Here is a 22151-nt window from a genome sequence, read left to right as displayed (position 1 = left end):
AGGGCTTAACTTCTCAACATGGTCGGGCACACGTGGCCGGGGACTCCGCACTCATTGCGAGTGGACCACTGATGCCGTAACTAACATAAACTAAAGTTATTACAAAAAAAATACATATGAAAATGTTTCTCTTTTGCGTTGCATAACATTTTTTTTATAACCAGACAGACGAGCATACGGCCCACCTGATGGTGATTGGCTACCGTCACTCATGGTCGTAGCGATGCCTGGGGCAGAGCCATGCCGCCGTCCACCGCTTCTCCACAACAAAGCACGCAAGCAAGCGGCAAGAAAGTTATCTAATTTTTTCTTTTTTCGGCCCGAGGGCCTCCTACGAGTTCCCCGCGCCTAAGGAGCGCGCGGGGTATATGGGGTTTGACGATCTGAAGATGTTGGGAGCAGACCGCGAGCCCAAGGATTTTTAGGGCCCTACCGCATTAAACGACTCCCTTGCACTCTTACACCCGACGTCCGATCTCCGTCTGGGGTCAGAACCCGGTCAGAGTAGGGGGGTTCCCGCGGCCAACACTACAACCAGGCACGCGGCGCCACCCCGAGGACGCCCGACCGACGGGTCGTCGAGGCGATAGTCGACGACCGACGACGCCGGTCTCCGCGGTACGGCGGTCCTACCAGGCCCGGGCAATGCCGCTGGTGTTCCGGAATACCCCGCTGTGCCGGAATCAGCCTGTCGGGTCGGAACACGATCCACCGCCGATCGGGTTGCTCTTCCACAGTGTGTTCGGCGACGACAGCGACGACGACAATGCGGACCGCATCGTAATCCGCAGCCGCCAACGCGCCGTCCCGTCCTCCTGGTGCCAGCGCGCTAGAGTGACGGTAGCGTGCGGCACAGTCTCAATCCCCTCAAGTCGCCCCGTGACCATCACCGGGAGGAGACTACCTCCTTACAGGGTCGAAGCTGGATGAATGCCCTCCTCCGACTCCCGGCTCGGCGGGCGGATCGCCTCGACGGTCCGTCGCCCGGAGGCGGGGTCCGCCAGGCGGCGAGACCACGCCTCGAGCACGGCACGCCGAGATTGAAGCTTCCGCGCTCGAACTTCCGCCGCGCCGGGACGCGGCTCCCCCCTGGAGCGGAGATCACATCGCCACGCGTAATCCGCAGCGAGCGCCTCCGCTTCCAGGTCCCAGGGAGGCGTCCCGGCGAGCACGCACGCCGCCTCGAACGAGACGGTGCGGTACCCACGAACCGCCCTGACCGCAATCGCGCGCTGCGGACGTCGCAACGCTGCGACGTTGTCACGGGTCAGGGCGTGGCACCATACGGGCGCCCCGTACAGTGCCATTGACCGCACCACCCCCGTGTAGAGGCGGCGCACCACCATGTCGGGACCCCCGACGTTCGGCAACAGCCGACTCAGCGAGCCGGCGGCCGCCATCAGTCGAAGACCCAATCTTTCGAAGTGAGCCCGGAAACTCCAACGACCGTCCAGTACGAGACCGAGGTACCGCAATCCGGTCGCCTCGATCTCGACGCGAACGTCCCCGATCAGAGGTGGGCCCCCTGAGGCGGCGCTTTCCGGGCCCCGTGAAACAACAGGGCTTGGGATTTATTGAACGCAACCTCCAGACCCAGCCTTCGAATCCTGCCGACGACGAGGGCCACCCCAGCGGAGGACAGACTCGCACAAGTCCCTCCCCTGGGTCAGGACCAAAGTGTCGTCTGCGTAACAAACTACGCTCAGACCCGGGAGAGAGGCGCTAAGGGCGCCCCGCAGGACCCAGTCGTAGCCGATGTTCCACAAGAGAGGGCCAAGGACCCACCCCTGTGGAGCTCCGCCCTTCCCGTAAGGAAGTTATCTCCTAACGTAACAAACGTAGCGCCAGAAGAGCCGAGTGCACAATTGTAAATTATTATCAAACATTACAGTGATACTACTAGACGGATCGGTCCCCGTGAAGTACGGCGTCAGAGTCAACTCGGAAGGGACGTACCTGGACCTCAAGAGGAAGCTGTCGGAGCTGTGCGGCCTCCCGCCGGACCTGTGAGTACCGAGGCCGCGCCGGGCCCAGTGCGCGCACGGCGGCCCGGCCTCACGAGCGCGCGTGTCGCAGGCTGCTGCTGGCGGAGCTGTCCGGCGCCACCATCGGCCGCGAGCTGCGCGACGCCGACAAGCTGACGGCCGCCGGCGCCGCCGACCTGTACGCCTACGAGCTGCCGCCCCCCCGCGAGCCCCCCGCCGCCCGCGACCTGCTGCAGCCCGACGGTCAGTGCCCCCCGCCCGCCCCGCGCCCCGAGCCTCGCCCCGGCCACTACAGCCCACCCTCTCGTGTTGCAGGCTGGTGCGAGGAGGCGAGCCAGTGGGCGGAGGTGAGTGTGGGCCGCGCCGCCAATCCTTCCTCACTCTGCATGCCTGCACTGTTCTGCTTCAAGGTTAGCTCACACTCGCACATGACGCACACACGCCCGTGTCGCACACTCGCACGTGCCGCACACTCGCACGTGCCGCACACTCGCACGTGCCGCACACTCGCACGTGCCGCACACTCGCACGTGCCGCATACTCGCACGTGCCGCATACTCGCACGTGCCGCACACTCGTACACCAGCGCGGTACCGTGTAGCTACTAGAGTTGCACATTATGTCGTGTTCAGTCGGTCCCGCGGGGCCGCCGCAGCTGAACAAGTGACGGCACGTTCGGTGCGTGGAGGGGACGCCGCGGGGCCGCGGGGGAGGGTGGCGCTCCAGCAGTGGACCCGATTGTACTGAGACGTTCCTTCCGCCTCGTGTCATGTTCCGTTCAACATTGAATCAAACATTGTTTTCCAATTCTTCAAATGTTCCCTCCGCGGCTCGGTTCAGTTCGATATCACATTAACAAGTGTAGTGCATTTTATTGCACCGCTACTGAAGTCATTCAGCGATAACTTGCAGAACTGAAAGCGATGCTTTTTTTTATTGATTCGGCAAATCTGAAAAAGCTATCTGAATCGCAACTGGAAATGACTTGTGAATCATCGCTCCCGGTCCCCGCGCGCCGGCCGTGCGTCGATTGCTATTGTTTAATAGCTTGAGGTTTTAGTTTGCGTTATTACGTACCTTTATACACTTAACTAGCTCTGCTCCTTTCGTGAGCAGTCCGGGGACTGCAGCACGAGCGCGCGGCCGGCCGCTGCCCGACGTCGGGGCGAGCTACCCGCTACTACTGCCGATCTGTACTTGCAGAGGTCGCGGTCGGAGATGCTCATGTCGCAGAGTCCGCCGACGACGTTCTACGAGAAGCAACACCACCAGGACCGACTCCGCAGCCAGACCCTGCCCAAAGACATGACCAGAGGAAACAGCTCGCCCGCGCTCAGCGTCAAGTCGCTCAACGTGAAGCCGGCTAGCCCCAGACTGGCCAAGGTCAAGTTTGGCTCGTCTCCCTCCAACATGTACAAGATGAGCGAGACGGAAGGCCCCTCGCTCGTCCACAAACAGACGAACTACCTGGTGGCCGTGCACAGGTGAGTGTCGGGGCGGGGCGCGGGTCCCCTCCCCCCCGCGCACTGGAGGCGGGGCGCGGGTGTGCCCCTCCCCCAGCGCACTGGGGGCGGGGCGCGGGTGTGCCCCCCCCCCGCGCACTGGGGGCGGGGCGCGGGTGTGCCCCTCCCCCCGCGCACTGAGCGGCGAGCGCGCGTGTTGCAGGAAGCAGTGCCGCGCCGACGCGTACTTCCTGTCGTCGCAGCGCAGCCGCCCCGCGCTGTTCGGCGTGCCGCTGCTGGTGCCGGTGGAGCCGGGCCAGTCGGGCCGCCAGCTGTACGCCGCCGTGTGGAGGCAGGTGGCGCGCCTGCTGTCCGCGCGGCCGCCCAGCGCCGACCTCAACCACGCCACCGACTGGTGAGTGTCCCCCCGCGCGCGGCCTCCCGGCCCCGGCGGCCAGTACTCACGGCTCTGTGCGGTTGCAGCGACGACAGCCTGGGGTACGAGTTCCCGTTCACGCTGCGGGCCGTGCGCGCGGACGGCGCGTGGTGCGGGCGCTGCGCGTGGCCGGCGCTGTGCCGCGGCTGCGCGCTGCCGCTCGACGACCGCCCGCTCGTCGCGCACGCTGACGGTACCCCCCCTTGTCTACACGCACGCATTATAACATTCAATAATATTGTTACATAATGTGAATAATGATTGCCGTGATCAGGTACTATACCCGTGTTGAAGAAGCGGTCCGGCGAGGAGCCCCCGGACGAGGAGCCGAGTCCGGCGGGCCGACCGCGCCAGCCGCCGGGCGCGCGCTCCGCCAGCCGACCCGACGTTAGTGCACGCCTTACTGTAACTGCGAACTCACCAATTTTAGGACGTATTAAGTATATCTGGTGTAGTTGTGACGCCTGCTAAAGTTTAATTTAACGACGCTTGTATAAACGGTTCGGTCGCGGTGCAAGGCTGGAGACGTTGCAGGGCGGGTGCTGGCTGCGCGCGGGGTCGGGGCGCGTGCTGCTGGCGGTGGACTGGGAGCCCACGGCGCTGCACCTGCGCTACAGCAGCGCGCTGGAGCGGGCCTGCGCGGAGCACGGCTCGGTGCGGGCGGGCGGCGCGCGGCCGGCGGGGCTGGCCTCCTGCCTGCGCGCCTTCACCCGCGCCGAGCGCCTGGAGCAGCACTACCGCTGCGCGCGCTGCCGCTCCCACCAGCCCGCCACCAAGACGCTGCAGATATGGCGCCTGCCGCCCATCCTGGTCTGTCTCTCTCTCTCTCTCTCTCTCTCTCTCTGTCTCTACCGGCCCTACCGGGCAGTACAACGCGAGCGAACCATATACTATGTGATGTTTGTAAATGGTTTTTGTTTAAATTTAAATGCTAATTGGATAAAAGAACTCGCCTGCTGTGAAATGGTCACCGGAGTTCCTACATCAACAATGTGATGCCACCACCCACCTTCAGACATAAGTTCTAAGTCTCAGTTTGGCAGTCCTAGGACGCCTGGTCGAGGGTCATTAGTTGAGGTACAGTGAGCCGAGCCCGGACCCGCGCTCACGCCGCCCTGCTCGTGCCGCAGATCATCCACTTGAAGCGGTTCCAGTACGTGAACGACAAGTGGATAAAGTCGCAGAAGGTGGTTAACTTCCCGTACCGCGACTTCGACCCCACGGAGTTCCTGGCCGCCGTGCCGCAGGAGACCATCCTCCGCCACGCCGAGATCAACTACGTCTTCACGAGCAGGCCCTCCCAGCTCCTCCACGACGCCGCGTCCGGCAGCGACGGGGAGGACGACAGCGACACCGACGCTGACGGACCCGTGAGTCCCAACTGACTTATATTGTTCGCTTCATAACTCCTACAGCAGTTTTTTCTTTCTATGAATAACATTGGTTTTCTGTTGGTGACATACAGGTCAGATCCTCGGGCCTAATTCCGTAACGGTAGCTCTCTTAGCATATCTGAAATCTGACAGTTTAATTTTTGCTAACGAAATATATATTATACAACAACTTGTAAACAAGTTCCGATAAACATTGGGAGCGTCGGCCCACCGAGCCGCGTCACCCGCCCGGGGCACGCCGGCCCCGTGTCGCCCAGCACAGGCGGCCCCGGGCGGCATGACTTGCCGCATAACGCGAGGGTGTGTCCAGGAGCAGGCCGGCTGCGCGCGGCGGAGGAGCAGGTCGCCGGACAGCGCGGCGCGGCGCCGGCTACAGTCCACCAGCCTGGCCAGCACGCCCGTCACCGCGGACAACCTGCAGGACTTCCACCGCCATCTGCTGCAGGACGACCAGGATCCGCTCGACCTCAAGTACAGCCTCTACGCGGTGGTGGTACGTATCGTCACTCGTCGTCACGTGGCGCCCGCCCCCCGCGCCGGCACGTGACCCCCTCCCCCCGCGTGCGCCACGTGACCCCCTCCCCCCACGCGCGCCACGTGACGCCCGCCCCCCGCGCCTGCACGTGACCCCCCTCCCCCCACGCGCGCCACGTGACGCCCGCCCCCCGCGCCTGCACGTGACCCCCTTCCCCCCGCGCGCGCCACGTGACGCCCGCTCTCGTCCGCAGTCGCACTCGGGCCAGATGAGCGGCGGGCACTACGTGGCGTACGCGCGCAACCCGTCGGGCACGTGGCTGTGCTACAACGACTCCATGTGCCGCGCCCTGCCGCCGTCTGCCGAGCCGCCCATCGACCCCGCCACCGCCTACCTGCTGTTCTACGAGCGGCAGGGGCTGGACTACGACCGCTACCTGCCCGACGTGGGCGACCGCCGCCCCGCCGCCGGCCTGCTCGACCCGGACGACTCCGACCTCCGGAAGATGTGCGTGCTCGGCTAGCTGACCCCCGCGTCTTGTATGTGCCGTAACACAACGAAAGATTATATTGTTGTTATATTATATAAACTGGTGTTGACTTTTACATTTCGTCTTCAAGGGACAGAAGGAGCGGTCGCTGTCGGTGAAGGCTTCGAACCTCTCAGCGGGTACTTTTAAGATGTGTCTTCGTCGTCAGCACCCTCACGTGTTCAGTACACGCCGCGGGTGCAACGGTTGACCAATACATATGTGATATGACTTAACTACGGTCCCCGCTAGCCGGAGGGGGCCGCCGGAGCCCCGCGCGGCGGTCGGGTGCCTCGAGACTGATCAACGTGTGGTGCGCACTTGTTCAGCTGGTTTATTATAATAACAGCAATTTAAGGCTGTCTGTATAAATAACACGTCTTTAAATTATCGTATAGTGTGTGTGTGTGTTGGCGGCGGTTTCTAAAATATTAACAAACAATACAGCGCTGTACACTTGGGTACAACATTGACAACTTGCGTGCAACACTGCACACTTGGGTACAAGACTGTACACTTGCGTGCAGCACTGCACACTTGGGTACAACACTGCACACTTGGGTACAAGACTGTACACTTGCGTGCAGCACTGCACACTGGGTACAACACTGCACACTTGGGTACAAGACTGTACACTTGCGTGCAGCACTGCACACTGGGTACAACACTGCACACTTGGGTACAAGACTGTACACTTGCGTGCAGCACTGCACACTTGGGTACAACACTGCACACTTGGGTACAAGACTGTACACTTGCGTGCAGCACTGCACACTGGGTACAACACTGCACACTTGGGTACAAGACTGTACACTTGCGTGCAGCACTGCACACTGGGTACAACACTGCACACTTGGGTACAAGACTGTACACTTGCGTGCAGCACTGCACACTTGGGTACAACACTGCACACTTGGGTACAAGACTGTACACTTGCGTGCAGCACTGCACACTGGGTACAACACTGCACACTTGGGTACAAGACTGTACACTTGCGTGCAGCACTGCACACTGGGTACAACACTGCACACTTGGGTACAAGACTGTACACTTGCGTGCAGCACTGCACACTTGGGTACAACACTGCACACTTGGGTACAAGACTGTACACTTGCGTGCAGCACTGCACACTGGGTACAACACTGCACACTTGGGTACAAGACTGTACACTTGCGTGCAGCACTGCACACTGGGTACAACACTGCACACTTGGGTACAAGACTGTACACTTGCGTGCAGCACTGCACACTTGGGTACAACACTGCACACTTGGGTACAAGACTGTACACTTGCGTGCAGCACTGCACACTGGGTACAACACTGCACACTTACGTGCAACACTGCACACTTGGATACAACACCATACACTTGCGTGCAGCGCTGTACACTTAGCACAAATATATTCCTAAAGATTAATTTTCTAAATTCCATGTTGATTTATTAAGACATTTATTTGACAAAACACGTATGTATTGTTATGTTTTGTGTGTTCAAATAATGAACTATAAGCTAGTGTTAGCATATCGGCAGTGTGGCGGTTATTGGCATTGTTATAATACAAAATTACATTTCTCTACAAATTGATACTTTCTACATAGTCTATATTCATATAATTATTCATCCATTTATTAATAAGCAGCTTTTATTAGTGCTGATATGTTTTACATTGTACAAAAGCTGGTAGACGGCCGGGACCATGTCATTGACACCGACAGCGTCCCGGACCGGCGCCCCGGACACGTGTCCGCGCGTGCACTCCGCAGCCAATCACATGTAATATATTATTAGTTCATAATTTACTTATACATATCTTATGCTTTATTGTTAAGTGAGTTTTATTTAGTTTTATACAATTTGAATGCAAAGTTTAAAGTTCGAGGTTTATGAATGCTTTCCTTACTAAGCACGCGAGGTCTCCCAGCCTCGCACAACACGCGCGGACTACACGGGACACTCGCGTGTCGCGGGCGTAGTTTGTATATCGCATTTCGGATTGAGGGCACAACACCGCGTTACAACTAAATTATTGTAGTTCTAAGAATGATATTAGCATAAGTTCAATCGGAGGCGGCGGCGAGCGTGCTCGACTAAACCACTTATAGTTTTTAGTTATTTGATATAGAGCTGGGCGGTGCAGTGCGCGCCCGGCCCGGGGTCGAACCCGGAGTCTGTGTACATAATGCAACTCGTGCCATCGATATTATCCTATAATCCTTTCATCCCTTCTATACCAAAGTTCTTATTTTCGTTATATTTTCTTTTGAGTAGAATTTTATTTGTAATTGTTAGTTACTATTATAAAATGTCGTCTCGAAATTGTAAACGCACGCGGTTCCGGATCTGGTACACGAAGCCGTTGTTAAAATTAATTAGCTTTTGTAAATGTTCAATTTGAAAGAATATTTTCGTAAACAATAATGGTAGTTAGATATTTGTTGGAGAGCGCCGGGCGCACGAATGTTTGCTGCGTACGTAAATAAGTATAATGAATATCCCGGTGCAATAAAGAACTTTTTATAACTATTTGTTGTTTCATTTTGTACAGTTGATATTGTTCGTAAGTCGTAACCAAAGTGTAGTGGGCACCGCCATGCGCAGAGTGCGGCCGCCCGACACCGAACTTAGTTTTACCAATATGTCTCTACTAGCGATGAACAAGTCTTTCAGTCTCCACCCAGTTTACTGGTAGTAGGACCTCTTGTGAGTCCACGCGGGTAGGTACCACTACCCCGCCTATTACTGCCGTGAAGCAGTAATGCGTTTCGGTTCGAAGTGTGGGGCAGCCGTTGTAACTATACTGAGACCTTGGAACTTAGATCTCAGGATGGGTGGCGCAGTTACGTTGTTGATGTCTATGGGCTCCAGTAACCACTTAACACTAGGTGGGCTGTGAGCTCGTCCACCCATCTAAGCAATAAAAAAAAACAAAATGTGTGCAATTCACACGTGGTAGAAGTGAAACCTTCCAAAATTAAAATAAAATTATCCTAAACGTCTTAAGTATATGTAAAATTTTGTCATTAGTAAATAATTGTAAGGTAGCGCCCTCTGTGAATTGATATTTTAATTTCACGTATAATCCTAAATTAAAATTCACTACAAGAGCTTTCATACACACGTTAGTATTAAAAAATCTCACAGATGGCGCTGTATTAAATAGTATGTATATTTCTGTCTCATTCTTTGCTGGCTTCATCCTACACATTTTTGTATTTGTGTCTCTTACCTGTCGTTTTTTCCGTTGCATCCGGTTTGAAATCACAACGATTCTAAAGAAGTTTTCACTTCAAAAAACTTTCTTTTTTTTAAACTTCCTCACTTCTGCTCGATAAAAATAGTATGTTATAGTCCCCGGCACGTAACTTGGCAAGAGTCGTTAGATGCGCAGAAGTCGTTTTTTAGGTCTCTTTGGTTGTCAAGCGGGACGCGGGGAAAGACGTAGCACCGTTCCGAGCGCGCGATTGGTGAGTCAGTCGACCCTCTCCTCCCGCACCGCGTCCACGTTCCGTTCGCTCCTGAGTACACATGTGCCTACTAAATTGTAGGAACCCTTTGTTTATATTGAGTTTTTGTTACGAGTTGTTATTATTGTTTTAAATTTAGTTTTTGTTACGAGTGTTATTCTTTTAAATTTGTTTGCAATGCCAGGACCAAATACATATAGTCGATTCAGTCACTGAGCGTTTTATTATTTACGCCAGTGACGACAGCGACTCTTCATTATGTCAACGATGAGGAGCCAATTCCTTCCACCAGCTCAGGTGCTACCATAAATTTAATCCAAAGGGGTAGCACTATTAGAAAATGATAGTCACGACGGCGTCACATAATTTTTAATATTAAGTATATTTTTTTAAATAAACTTCTTAACTTTTAATTGTATTTTATTTATAACACCTAATACACTTCACGAATTCCTCTTTTCTTTAACTTTCTTCTAAACACACAGGCTTAAAAACAAATTATGGCAAATAAAAAATAAAATAAAATTATATGCGGGCAATAAAAGTGACCATTTTTTGTTGCAATGTGCACTATGCGCGACATTACCCCCACTACACCAAAACCTTGCCAACTTACGTGCCGCTTACTATACTGCCATCTACAAGAGCAATGAGAAACTAATAAGCCATCTAGTGGCGAACACCCGTAAACATAATGTGTATAAGGGAAACGACCTAGCTCGCTCACTCCCGTCAAAACCGTCGCTTACGACGAAGGGCTCGACGAGCGAATTAATCCACAGATAGCCCACTGAGTTTCTCACCGGATCTTCTCAGAGGGTCGCGTCTCCAATCCGGTGGTAGATTCTGCGAAGCACTGCTCTTGCCAGGGCCAGTGTTAGCAACACTCCGATTTGAGCCCCGTGAGCTCACCTATATATGTTAGGGTGAAGCTGAAAAAGCCTCTCAAGGCTATCCAGCATAGGTAGGAAAAAAAAGGTCGCTCTCTCCCTCTCCACGGTCGAGTGGTTCGCGAGACGGTGTCTTGTTTCTCACTCTCGCTCTTCTTAAATTGTATGTTTTCTCTCTAGCCGTAACGAATCTGTCGCGAGTTCAACTTTATTCTCAACGCGCCTAAAGTTTCACTTCAATATTAATTTAAATAAACATACTGTATATTTGCCTCGATTTTAAAACTTTTTTTTCGTTATTCCAACCGATTTTGAAGCCTAAAAATTTGTACGACAATATCAGAAATGTTGGTGTAAATGCCGATTGCGTAGAGCAGGTCCGTCTCGCCCTGCCCTACAATGCAGATGTTGCTCTCTGTTGTCTTAGTTCCCCACGTTAATTCTTTCAAGAGGATTATAATGACGTTTTTAATGAGTTATCTAATCGCAGGTCCGTAGTTTTACTCGCTTCGTTAACCTGAACACTGGGCTCGAGAATATTTGTTCCAGAGCGACCGCCTGCCCCGGTGTCCGAGTGACGTCACAGGCCGCTGGCCGGGGCGGCGGGGGAATGAAACTACACAGATGGGCTTTTGTATTTTATTATTAGATTTACACTGTCATTTACAATAAATTTCCATGTAGTTGGTAGGACATAAATGAATATTGCATAACACTAAGGCTAATTGCATCAGTATTTCCGTGGATAAATTAACAAATATATGCAATATTACGTACGCTAACCTGAGCGCCGCCGGTGGAATGTGTTCGAGCGCACATCCTCTGCGCGCTCAATAAATACTTCCTCAAGTGCATAACCTTAACCTAGCACAACGTTACGACTACCGATCGTCCTGGGGGTGGAGCGCTACACTTCATTTTAGAGATACTTTGCGAAATTAAAAAAAATAAATTAAAATATACAAAAATCTCTATCACAATACTCGTAAGTAATTAAAGCAATTCAAATGTGAATACTCCAAATGTTGTAATACGAAAGAAGCGGAATCGCCGGACAGTGCGCGGAGGGCCTGTCGGCGGGACCGGAGCCGAGATTAGACAACGTTTTCTAAACAACAGTTAAAATGCAATACCAAAGTATTATATTACATATGATATACTTTCCATAATCGAAAACGAACAGTGAGAGGGCGGTCCCGGGCCCGCGGGTCGGCACTGCGGGCTGGCTCTTATACGATACTATAGTTATTTGTATATAATTAGGGGGAGGCGCGGCCATTACGAGACGTCCTGGTCCTCGCCGTCCTGCGCCGGCTCCTTCTGCTCGGCGTCGGCGGACTCCCCGTCGCCCTGCATGTCGGAGGTCCACAGCGTGAGGTTGTCCCGCAGCAGCTGCATGATGAGCGTGGAGTCCTTGTAGCTCTCCTCCGAGAGCGTGTCCAGTTCGGCGATGGCGTCGTCGAAGGCGGCCTTGGCGAGCCGGCAGGCGCGGTCCGGGCTGTTCAGGATCTCGTAGTAGAACACCGAGAAGTTGAGCGCGAGTCCGAGGCGGATGGGGTGGGTGGGGGGCAGTTCGGTCATGGCGATGTCGGAGGCTGCCTTGTACGCGACCAGCGAGTTCTCGGCAGCCTCCTTGCGGTCGTTGCCGGTCGCGAACTCGGCCAGGTACCGGTGGTAGTCGCCCTGCAACAAACGCACCCACATGTACAATTACATCTAGTAACATTACTGCGGCTGTGATTTTGTCGATTCCTTTTTCGGTGTGCTCGTTATTTCTTCACAATTTTCGTATGAAATAAAAAGTTAGTAACAACACGAAAATGTCAGTGATAAACAAATGAATATAAATAACAGAGAACAAATCACGCAGCTCCAAATTATCATTTCCGGTGTTATAGCTACCAGAGACTGACATACATACGTTCATACATGCATACATATACGTTCACATATGTATATATCGAAGGGTGAAAAGCAACAAGCAAGAAATGTTTTAAGCAACATTTCACTAAAACGGAACATTTATATTTGTAATTAAAGATGCGTTTAATTTGGTATTAGCACTAACAGTTCGATATTTTTAATTAAACTTCAATTAAGTTTACTCCATTCGAAAAGTTGAAATTTTTTATGATATTTTTCCAAATTTTAAACTTTAAATGGCTCTCCTGTAAAGTTGCACAACCGTCGGTTAAACCAAATAGCCTTTTACCCTTCGATATATAGATATAATAATAAACACCCCAACAGAGCAAACAAGCAAACAAACCTGTTCTTCACACAAATGTTTGCCCAATGTGAATCAAACCCACCTACGAACCTACTGCACCACCAAATCAATCATAGTGGTGATCAGTGATGATATTTATTTTGAATTAATTTTCATACAAATATAACTTTAGTTTACTTAGATATTACACACCACAATTAAAAAATGCCAAATTATCACACATTTTTGTTACATGTAGTTTTGTTTTTCTTCAGTAATCTATAAAATGCTTAGGATATATGACATTACATATATAATTATATGAAAAGTTTTCAATAATCAGTGACATTTTGATAAATTTTAATTTCATAAATACTTTAAAATAATCATACATGCCTTTTCGAAATAAATGAATTAAATAACTTTTTTCTCTCTCTTCTCTCTTGGAAAATATGTAAAATAAAACATTGTATGGTTATGAATCTGACCTTCATTTTGTAATAAAAAACTTTTGATTCTCCGGTCTGTGAGCTGGGGATGAGGTATTTGTCGAGGACACCGAGGATGTCGGAGCAGATGTCACGGAGCTCCTTCTCAACCTGGCTGCGGTACGCTCTGATCATGTTCAATTTGTCCTCTGCGCCCTGCAAGCCGAGCACACATTACAAGTTAGTTTTACAAAGTCCTCTTTTTGCCTATATAAAAAAATAACTTAAATTCTATGGTTTAATAAGACTCAATTTAGAAATATCACTAAAGTACTCAATTTTAATGATAATCTGGACCTATTACAAATAAGTAACTTGGGTAAGGCAAAATCGCAAGTTTGAGAACCTAGAATTTTTAACCAGGTTTTTCCAGGTTATCAGTCCTTTGTCAAAAAGAAATAAGATGAAAAAATAAAAAAAATAATGCAATTTAGGGATGGTGATATGAGATTAATTAATCAAAGAATCGATTTTTTGGGCATTTCAATTTTTTTACTTAATTTTCAATTTACTGGAATCTCTATATTTCACCGTTACGTATGAACATAATTTTTTTCTGTTTTGGTAAAAACCATTCAATTATATGCAATTAGCCTGTTATCGAACATAAATGATTTAATTTTAGATCACAGCAACAACTCCCACAAAAGAATAGTGAAGAAGTCGACGGAACAGAAGCGACTGATATGGAAAAAGGAAATGGGGATTTTCATAACTTGCTTGTGGAAATCAACTCTACATATTGTTCACATGCACTGGGAAATCAAGACTTAAACGAAGAAATTAAACACTATATTGCAGGCAGTTGTTTACCTGAAGTATGACCGTATACTTTACTGGCAAAAAAAAAACTATTGATCAACATGTTCACTCAACAGCCCCATGATGTGTATGAGTATCGTGGGATCATCTGCTCCTTGTGAGCACCTTCTTTCAATTGCCGGCAACCTCGAAAGTCATGAGCGGAGCCGCTTGGATCCCAGTAGACTTCACAGACTGTTTAAGTGTATTAAGCGTTGGGAACTATAAGCTACATTGTAATTTTTTTTTTACTTTTTAATGAACCAAATACATTTAGAAAACATTTTTTTTCTTTTCTTCCGATATGGTAATAAATATAATTGTTATTATCGAATTACCTGATTTTATTTATTAATAATAAATCGTTTATTATTGTATCTTACTTGTTTTTAATAAAATTAATTTATGTTTACATTGTAAACGCAAACTTGAAAACAATCGGTTTTTTCGAAATCTTCGATTATTTCGTGAATCGATTCATTATGATGCAAACTGTCAAAAGGCGTCCAAAAATTTAGTATGTATATATTTATATGTACTAACAGACATATTTTTTTTAAATAAAATAAGAAATGGAGCGGCTGTTCACAAAACTAAGTAGTCAGACAAAGTGCGTCCTTGACACTTTTTTAGGCAATTCGTCAACAACGCTGTTGAAAGTTGAAAGGTTGAAAGGTCCATTGTAACTTTTTTAAACCGGCTATTGAATTTACTTTAAAAAAGATATTAAAGTCGAACCCACATCTGAGTTTCCCTATTCTGTGTCATAAAATTTATAAACGTATATATTATGACCACATTTTTCAACAATTATTATTTAATGATATTAAGTGTGTAAGGATATTTTAACATTTGAAATGAGATGATTCAGTCCGTGCGACTCCTAAGAGAGTACTGGGCGTACCGCTGATGAAACAACTGACTATGACTCACTTTCCTCATTACACGCCGAGTTACAAACTCTCCAATTCCAGTTTTTTGTCTGTCGCAGTCAGTGATAAAAAATGTTATGTTTCTAACGGTTTCTGTCGATTTGAACGTGGCGATTTCTTAACAATGGTTACAATGATATTTTTGGGTTTTTTATTATTATTATTAATTCTAATGTAATATGATAATAATTTTTCTTATTCGCTTCAAGATGCGCATTTATTCTGATGTTGTTTCATGTCGCCACAGGAATCCGAACGGATGTTTCGATACAAATCTCATGAAATAGCAGTCGAGTCGGCACCTTTATTAACACTTCCATGGAACTTTTACCTCAATGTTATATTTCGTATAACAGAATGTCTAACTTGGAATATGACGTACCTAAGTTAAATAGAACAAAACCATAAAGAGTAATATTTTTGGATTACGATTCGACTCAAACTCTAGATTCACGCATGAATCAGACAAAATGATTCACTATTCGTGTGTCCTGGCAATGCAATTGTAACTTTAGTTGCGACTATTCATGGACACCGAGTGAGCCGAGCGACTGATATCGATCACCGGTGAATACTTTCGTGTGATTTAGATGCTTAATTTGTAATTATTCCTACAATTATTTGTTGTCAGTTTTTGGGTAGGTACTATCCTTAAGTCCTGTTCCTTAATTCCATAAATAAGCTTATTTTTTAGAATATCGAAGTAATTTGTAACATTTTTGAAGTTTTGTTAACTGCGGAATTTTTTTAAAGAAATAAATTAATGATTTAACTAATCTTTTCGTCGTTAAGAACAAATTACAAAGCTCGCTGTCGTTAGATAAAAAGAGTGCCTGAGCTCGGTGCGGGTTGGATAATTTTATAAGGTCAGACGGTCGGATATATTTAAATATGTAGTAGAAATTCACAAAAAAACAAGCCAGCGACTTGCATTACACTTGTCGTTAAGATTCAAATTGCGTTAATTAAGTTAACATTTAGTTGGCTAACTCTCGATTAGCTTGGAAACAACCAGGAGCCCCGACGGCGCTGCGGATCAATAACTGAAGCGGCGCGTACAGACGCGGTACAGACGTCGGCTGGCGATGTCAGGTTTAAATTGATTCACCGCAAATTGTGAAAAGGCTAATTTAACAAAAGTATTCATTCTAAAAAAAATGTTTGTCGAAAGGTACATTACATATCGAAAAAAAACAACACTTATTTTATTTCTTCACTACATTTAAATGCGACGTGTTTTTTAGTGTGTTACTTTCTCGCAGCAATGGAGCAGCGTTTAAATAACAAATTCTGTACTTTTGCCTAGTATTAAAGAAGAAAGCATGAGCAACTCATTGCTAGCTACACACAGATCAATGAATACAGAGTAAAGCAAATTAGCTGCTAAGATAAGCTATCAAGTGCTAAGTAATTTTATCATTTCCCATTTTTAGTCATTTTACTTAAAAATGTTTTTTAAGTGAAACTTCTTTAAGCGCGTTGAGAGTAAAATTGAACTCGCGACAGATTCGTTACTAGAGAGAAAACATACAATTTAGGAAGAGCGAGAGTGAGAAACAAGACACCGTCTCGCGAACAGCTCGACCGTGGAGAGGAAGGGAACGGGCTGGCTCGTTTCCCTTATACACATTCTGTTTACGGGCGTCCGCCACTAGATGGCTTGTTATTAGTTTCTCACTGCTCCTGTAAATCCTATCTTATTTTTAAAGAAGGATTTGAAAAAATAGTAATATTTTTCGATATATAATATATATAAATGGTGAAAAGATATACACAGCATTACCTATTACAAGAGAAATTTCATTTAACGATGAAAAATGAAGAAAACCGAAATACTAAACACCGCAAAAGAAGTCTCACTTCTTTCACGTGCACCAAGTTGCACGCGCACCGTTTTCTCCAAACATAAACAGTTGAATCAATCAAAAAGTAGTTTGATACTACATATGTATTGGAGAAGCGATCTCTCATTTTCCAACATTCAATTATATAATGTAAGCATGTTCAACAATGACATTTGGTTAAGGGGCTACCACCAAATGATCAACATTGCTGTATTCAGATTTCTCTCAATTTATAATGAATCTATAGCTAAGACAGGTAAAATTCAGGAGTTCTCTGTATCATTAAAACACTAAAAACATACACGCAGAACATATGTAAACTTTTATCATGAATCAATCTCATGATAAAAGTTATGAGGCCCTCTAGATGCATTAGATTAACAAAACAAGTCTGGATACCAAAATATGAGGTTTTTCTTCTTCTAAACTCTCAATGCTTGGGTGATACTAAAACACAATCATCCAATTTATTTATCCGGGCTAAGCTCTGATTATGACAAGTTACATCAGCAGACAAGTAAGTGTTACACGAGACTCACTTTTGTTTCTTCCTTCTGTTCGATGGAGGAGATGATCCGCCAGGAGGCGCGGCGGGCGCCGATCACGTTCTTGTAGGCGACCGACAGCAGGTTCCTCTCCTCCACTGTCAGCTCATTGTCGGACACGTTGCGTGATGCTACATTCTTCATCGCCTCCACCATTTCTGAAAAGTAGGATATATTATTCGTTTTAGTACATTTCTACCATATCTGGTAATTTACTGGTGGTAGGACCTCTTGTGAGTCCGCACGGGTAGGTACCACCACCCTGTCTATTTCTGCCGTGAAGCAGTAATGCATTTCGGTTTGAAGGGTGGGGCAGCCGTTGTAACTATACTTGAGACCTTAGAACTTACATCTCAAGGTGGGTGGCGCATTTACGTCGTAGATGTCTATGGACTTCAGTAACTACTTAGCACCAGGTGGGCTGTGAGCTCGCCATATTTACAGATATTTCTTTTTATTATTGTTATTTGGGAGATTGGGCAGATATTTGCTCAACATTTCGACTTTTGAGAATCTAGTATTTTCCTCAAACTTCAACTCATCTCAAAACAATGTCCATACAAGTTGGATTGATAAGGGACAAAAGGGCTTTGCCGCTAAGAGCTATGACCCTTCTGACATGGACCTTGGCAACAGTAACCCTTTATCATCAGGTGGCGGCTCTTTTGTGTTCGTTACATAGCCTATAGGCATCTTGGTCTGAGCCATCAGACCAATCAACATAAGATTTTTTCCTCCCTAATGCATCATCAAAGTATGCTAAATGTCTCTGAATGTATAATATTCATTTTAATTACATTAATTCTTCTAATGCAGTTGGAACTGAGTCTATTCTACATTTTAAGGTGTTTAGATTATTAAGGAAAATAAACATATCATTGTTTTGTTTACAATTATATAGGATACTTAAGAACAATCATAAAGAGGGGAAATAAATTAGACAAATCAACTCATTTGCTCAGTAAGCACTGTTTAATACAAATATAATATTTCTAAAGAGGTCAGTCAAGTTAATGAATAACAGATAGCTATGATGTGTTAATCTGCCAATGTGATGTAATGGTAATTTGAAAAGACAGTGTAAGGGGATAACACTTTCTTAAAATTCCAATTTATTTATCTTTTTGTTACCCATGCAGAAAGTTATATGTAAAAAAAGTTCATCTACATTGCATTTGTTGCAATGCAATTTTAATCTCCCAGAAATAGTTGGTTCCTCTGCATGTTTGTTGGTTAACACAATTATTAACCAGAGCATGTGTGTGATGTGTTCTTCAAGTGTTTGTTGCATGAGTCAATAATTATGTATGACACAAAAAATCTAAAAAGTGCAGTAGGACATGAAAGTTACATACTAAACTACTGAAAAATCACCTCAAAATAGTAGGCAATCCTATCCTGTCGTGTTCAAGAAAAAACTTGATTTATAACACAACTACACACATTGTTTTCTTGCACTACTTTCTACCAACGTATATAGCCATGTAGTTTATTACAATTTATTATTTTAAAAACTCCTAATTAAAAATAATGTTGTAATATTTTACTGGTGGTAGGACTTCTTGTGAGTTTACACGGGTAGGTACCACCACCCTGCCTATATTTATGCCGTGAAGCAGTCATGCGTTTCGGTTTGAAGGGTGGGGCAGCCGTTGTAACTATACCTTAGAACTCATATTTCAAGGTGAGTGGCGGTATTTACGTTGTAGATGTCTATGGGCTTTAGTAACCACTTAACACCAGGTGGGCTGTGAGCTCGTACACCCATCTAAGTAATAAATAAATAAAAGTTGAATTAAAAATAAATATGAGAATTATACTATTGGTTTAACCACGTCTATCTTCTATCTTTCAGCCCACAGACACCAACTACTGGACATAGACCTCCCCCAAGCCTCACCAAAATGATGCAGATAGTGCAGGACCAATCGTGGTGAGGCTTGTTTTAACTACAATCTACAATTTTTAGACACTGCTTCCAATGTAGCACTATTAAATATCAGCCAATGATTACAGTCATCAGTCACATGTGATGAGTACGAACTGATACGACATCCTCTAATTTACAACCTCATTCAGTGTACACTACAAAAATTATTTTCAACATAGATATTTCAAATTTTTTGAAAGTTTATTTTATTAATATTAGTCATAGCATCATGAGGCAAGTTCCAATGAAGTCATACTTTTAATATGTGTGACTAACATAATGAGACTTTCTAATTTATGAATCCATTTAAGTTTGACATTCACTTGCAAATTAGCACAATTATATTTAAAATTAAATTACAATAAATTTCATATGAAATAAAGACACTTGCAAAATATTGGCTGAAGGTCAAGCCATAAAAGGGTGTGGTCAACTTTAGTCCCACTGACAATACTTTTAGTGGTTCATAAAAATAATCAATAATGTACTGATTGCAGACCAACCTGTTACAATTTTCTCTATGTCACACTATGTATGTAGAGCAATATTCAATACTTAGAACCCATGATGAAATGGATAAGGATGGCCAAGGGCTTCTTTTTTAAAAATTAGAATTGAATGTCATATCTAATACCACCCATGTTTTTGCAGATGAAAGATAGATGAAGATGAAAAATCTTTATGCACTCAATAAAATGAAGTTGTGTAACAAGTCATTCATATTTCATCCATGTTGTGCATTGATAAGATTGACAATGATATTCTTCAATGATAATGGTAACTAAGGTCATTGAACCGTGGACCTTCACAGACTTTCAATTATTACTCCCGAGTTTTTCATCAGGAAGATGACAGAAAACTATGATAATACTTTAACAGAAAGCGATATAGTTAGACGAAATCGTCGTAAAACCCTAAGGAGACGGTTCCCGTGGCATCAAACTGTGAACAATAGGTGAAATTTAAGGCGCCATAAAACTACGTCGTAACTAAGATGTTTTTAATGTGTCTGGATCACAATAGCAGACATACAAGAAAACCAGTGGCGCATCGATCCAGATCCTCTGACACCCGGTCAACGGTACTACAAATTCTTGAAAATCACTTTTATTGGAAACTTTCAGTCATAAAGTTGCGATTCTACAACTGAAAAAACTATCGTAACTGAACCATGAAGGTTCCATTTCAGGTTGAGAATGGATTCAGCGTTTTTGTTAATGTAAAAAACCTAAGACATCCCACCGGTGGATGACGCATCGATCGCAGGCCAAGCCTAATGAATACCATTGACTCGTTTTTCTATTATCAAATATACAAACTGCGACCTACAAGGCTATTTGCAATAGAAAATTGAAATAAATGAAATGATAATTACGTCTTGGACATAGGATATTCTCTAAAGAATCTTAAAATCGTTTTTCAATTGTCGGCGAAAATAAGATAGAATCTTCGACTGAATGATAGCATTACAGTAAAAATATATGCTTACCGTCATAGCGCTCAGCCTGCTCAGCTAACTTTGCTTTATACACATTATCTTCCCTTTCCGACATTGTGGATGACAAATGATTTTACACTAACTAAATCCGAATCGCCAGGTCACTTATTCACCAAGATGGCCGCGCCCGCCAACCGAATCCAAATTCGATCTTCAACTAAACTCCGCCCATGACGTCATAGACTAGGCAGCTTCCGTTCTACATTTGCTGCCAGATAAAAAGTAATTTAACTACTGATTTAACTGAAATGAAAAAATTAAGGAAGGTTAAATTACATTTTTATTACTACTATTCTACTTTGACCAATATAAAATAAAGTTATTCTAATAAGCTTAGATTCATGAAAGTTCAGGCAAAAAAACAAATAAAAACTGTAATTTAAAAAAAAAAATTAGGCAGACGAGCATATGGCCCACCTTATGATGAGTGGTTACTGTCGCCCAGGGACTTCAGCAACGCCAAACCGCTGCCTACCGAAAAAAAATTGACTGAACTAGCTATACATAACTCTTAAAATAAAAATTTTTTTTTTCATCATCTCAGCCGCTGTCCACTACTAAACATAGGCCTCTCCAATTGATCTCCATTGCAACTGGTCCGTTGCCACCTGTAATTTATGTTCTTTCTATTAAATAAGGTCAACTTTTTTCTCTAATTAACGTGTTGTTAGACTCAGCTTTTAAATTACCAAATTAGAAAATTAATCTTTTTATAGGCCGGTAATACTTAAATTTCCGTTTTCCGTGATCTCACTTTATCAATATGTCAAATGTCAAGCGTAGATTTTTTTTAAGGGATTTTATGACCTGGTATCTGAGACCTTTAAGTCATATCTTACTTTAATTTATATTCATATTTTTATAAAAAATGATATTATGGAGTGAAATGAAATGAAGATGATTAATTTGAGACATTAATCAACTGGGATGAAATTAAATGAGATGATACAGGATGAAGTACAATCTCAGTAAAATGGTGGTCATTTACTAAAATTTTTTCAGTGGACTTTTTGGAGGATCCCGAGAAGTTACGTCCAGCAGCTTTATTTCATTTTCTCACATTTGTGCACTATTACAGATATTAAACAGTTAATAAACCACCATTATTACACATTTAAACCCGAAGAAACACGAAATAGACAAAATAAAACAAATCACACAACTTCACTCCTCGCGTTCCCGCCAAAAAGTCCTCAAGCGTAGATCAAAGAAAAACCCTCAGAGTAGTATTGAGTAAAATAGGTACATTATAGAACGGCTCAATGAATTTAGCCCCCTTTTTTTGATTT

At 45.6% G+C, this 22151-nt stretch overlaps 2 protein-coding genes across 2 annotated transcripts in view; one reads left to right on the top strand and one right to left on the bottom strand.

Moving 5' to 3' along the window:
• The window catches only part of Usp32 (Ubiquitin specific protease 32), a 29863-nt gene extending 21081 nt beyond the window's left edge, over nt 1-8782 (top strand). Inside the window, 12 exon segments of the mRNA XM_089733531.1 lie at nt 1892-2006; nt 2077-2228; nt 2301-2395; nt 3189-3469; nt 3651-3842; nt 3911-4056; nt 4138-4250; nt 4398-4673; nt 4994-5233; nt 5568-5750; nt 5986-6271; nt 6353-8782. Coding sequence (XP_089589657.1) covers nt 1892-2006; nt 2077-2228; nt 2301-2395; nt 3189-3469; nt 3651-3842; nt 3911-4056; nt 4138-4250; nt 4398-4673; nt 4994-5233; nt 5568-5750; nt 5986-6255 — 2063 coding nt within the window. The 3' untranslated portion in view covers nt 6256-6271; nt 6353-8782.
• A 2458-nt stretch (nt 8783-11240) lies between these two features.
• 14-3-3epsilon (tyrosine 3-monooxygenase/tryptophan 5-monooxygenase activation protein epsilon) lies at nt 11241-21016 on the bottom strand. Its single transcript, XM_028177413.2, has 4 exons — nt 20854-21016; nt 17429-17592; nt 13313-13468; nt 11241-12298 (listed from the first exon to the last, which is right to left on the bottom strand). Exons 1-4 carry the CDS (start codon nt 20915-20917, stop codon nt 11894-11896), a joined length of 789 nt encoding a protein of 262 aa, XP_028033214.1. The 5' UTR covers nt 20918-21016; the 3' UTR covers nt 11241-11893.
• Between the last annotated feature and the right edge of the window lie 1135 nt (nt 21017-22151).

Source organism: Bombyx mandarina, chromosome 16 (assembly GCF_030267445.1).
Source record: "Bombyx mandarina strain Sakado chromosome 16, ASM3026744v2".
Classification (NCBI taxonomy): Eukaryota; Metazoa; Arthropoda; class Insecta; order Lepidoptera; family Bombycidae; genus Bombyx; species Bombyx mandarina.
Note: the sequence above shows the minus strand (reverse complement) of the source record. Positions and strands in the feature narration are given on the sequence as shown.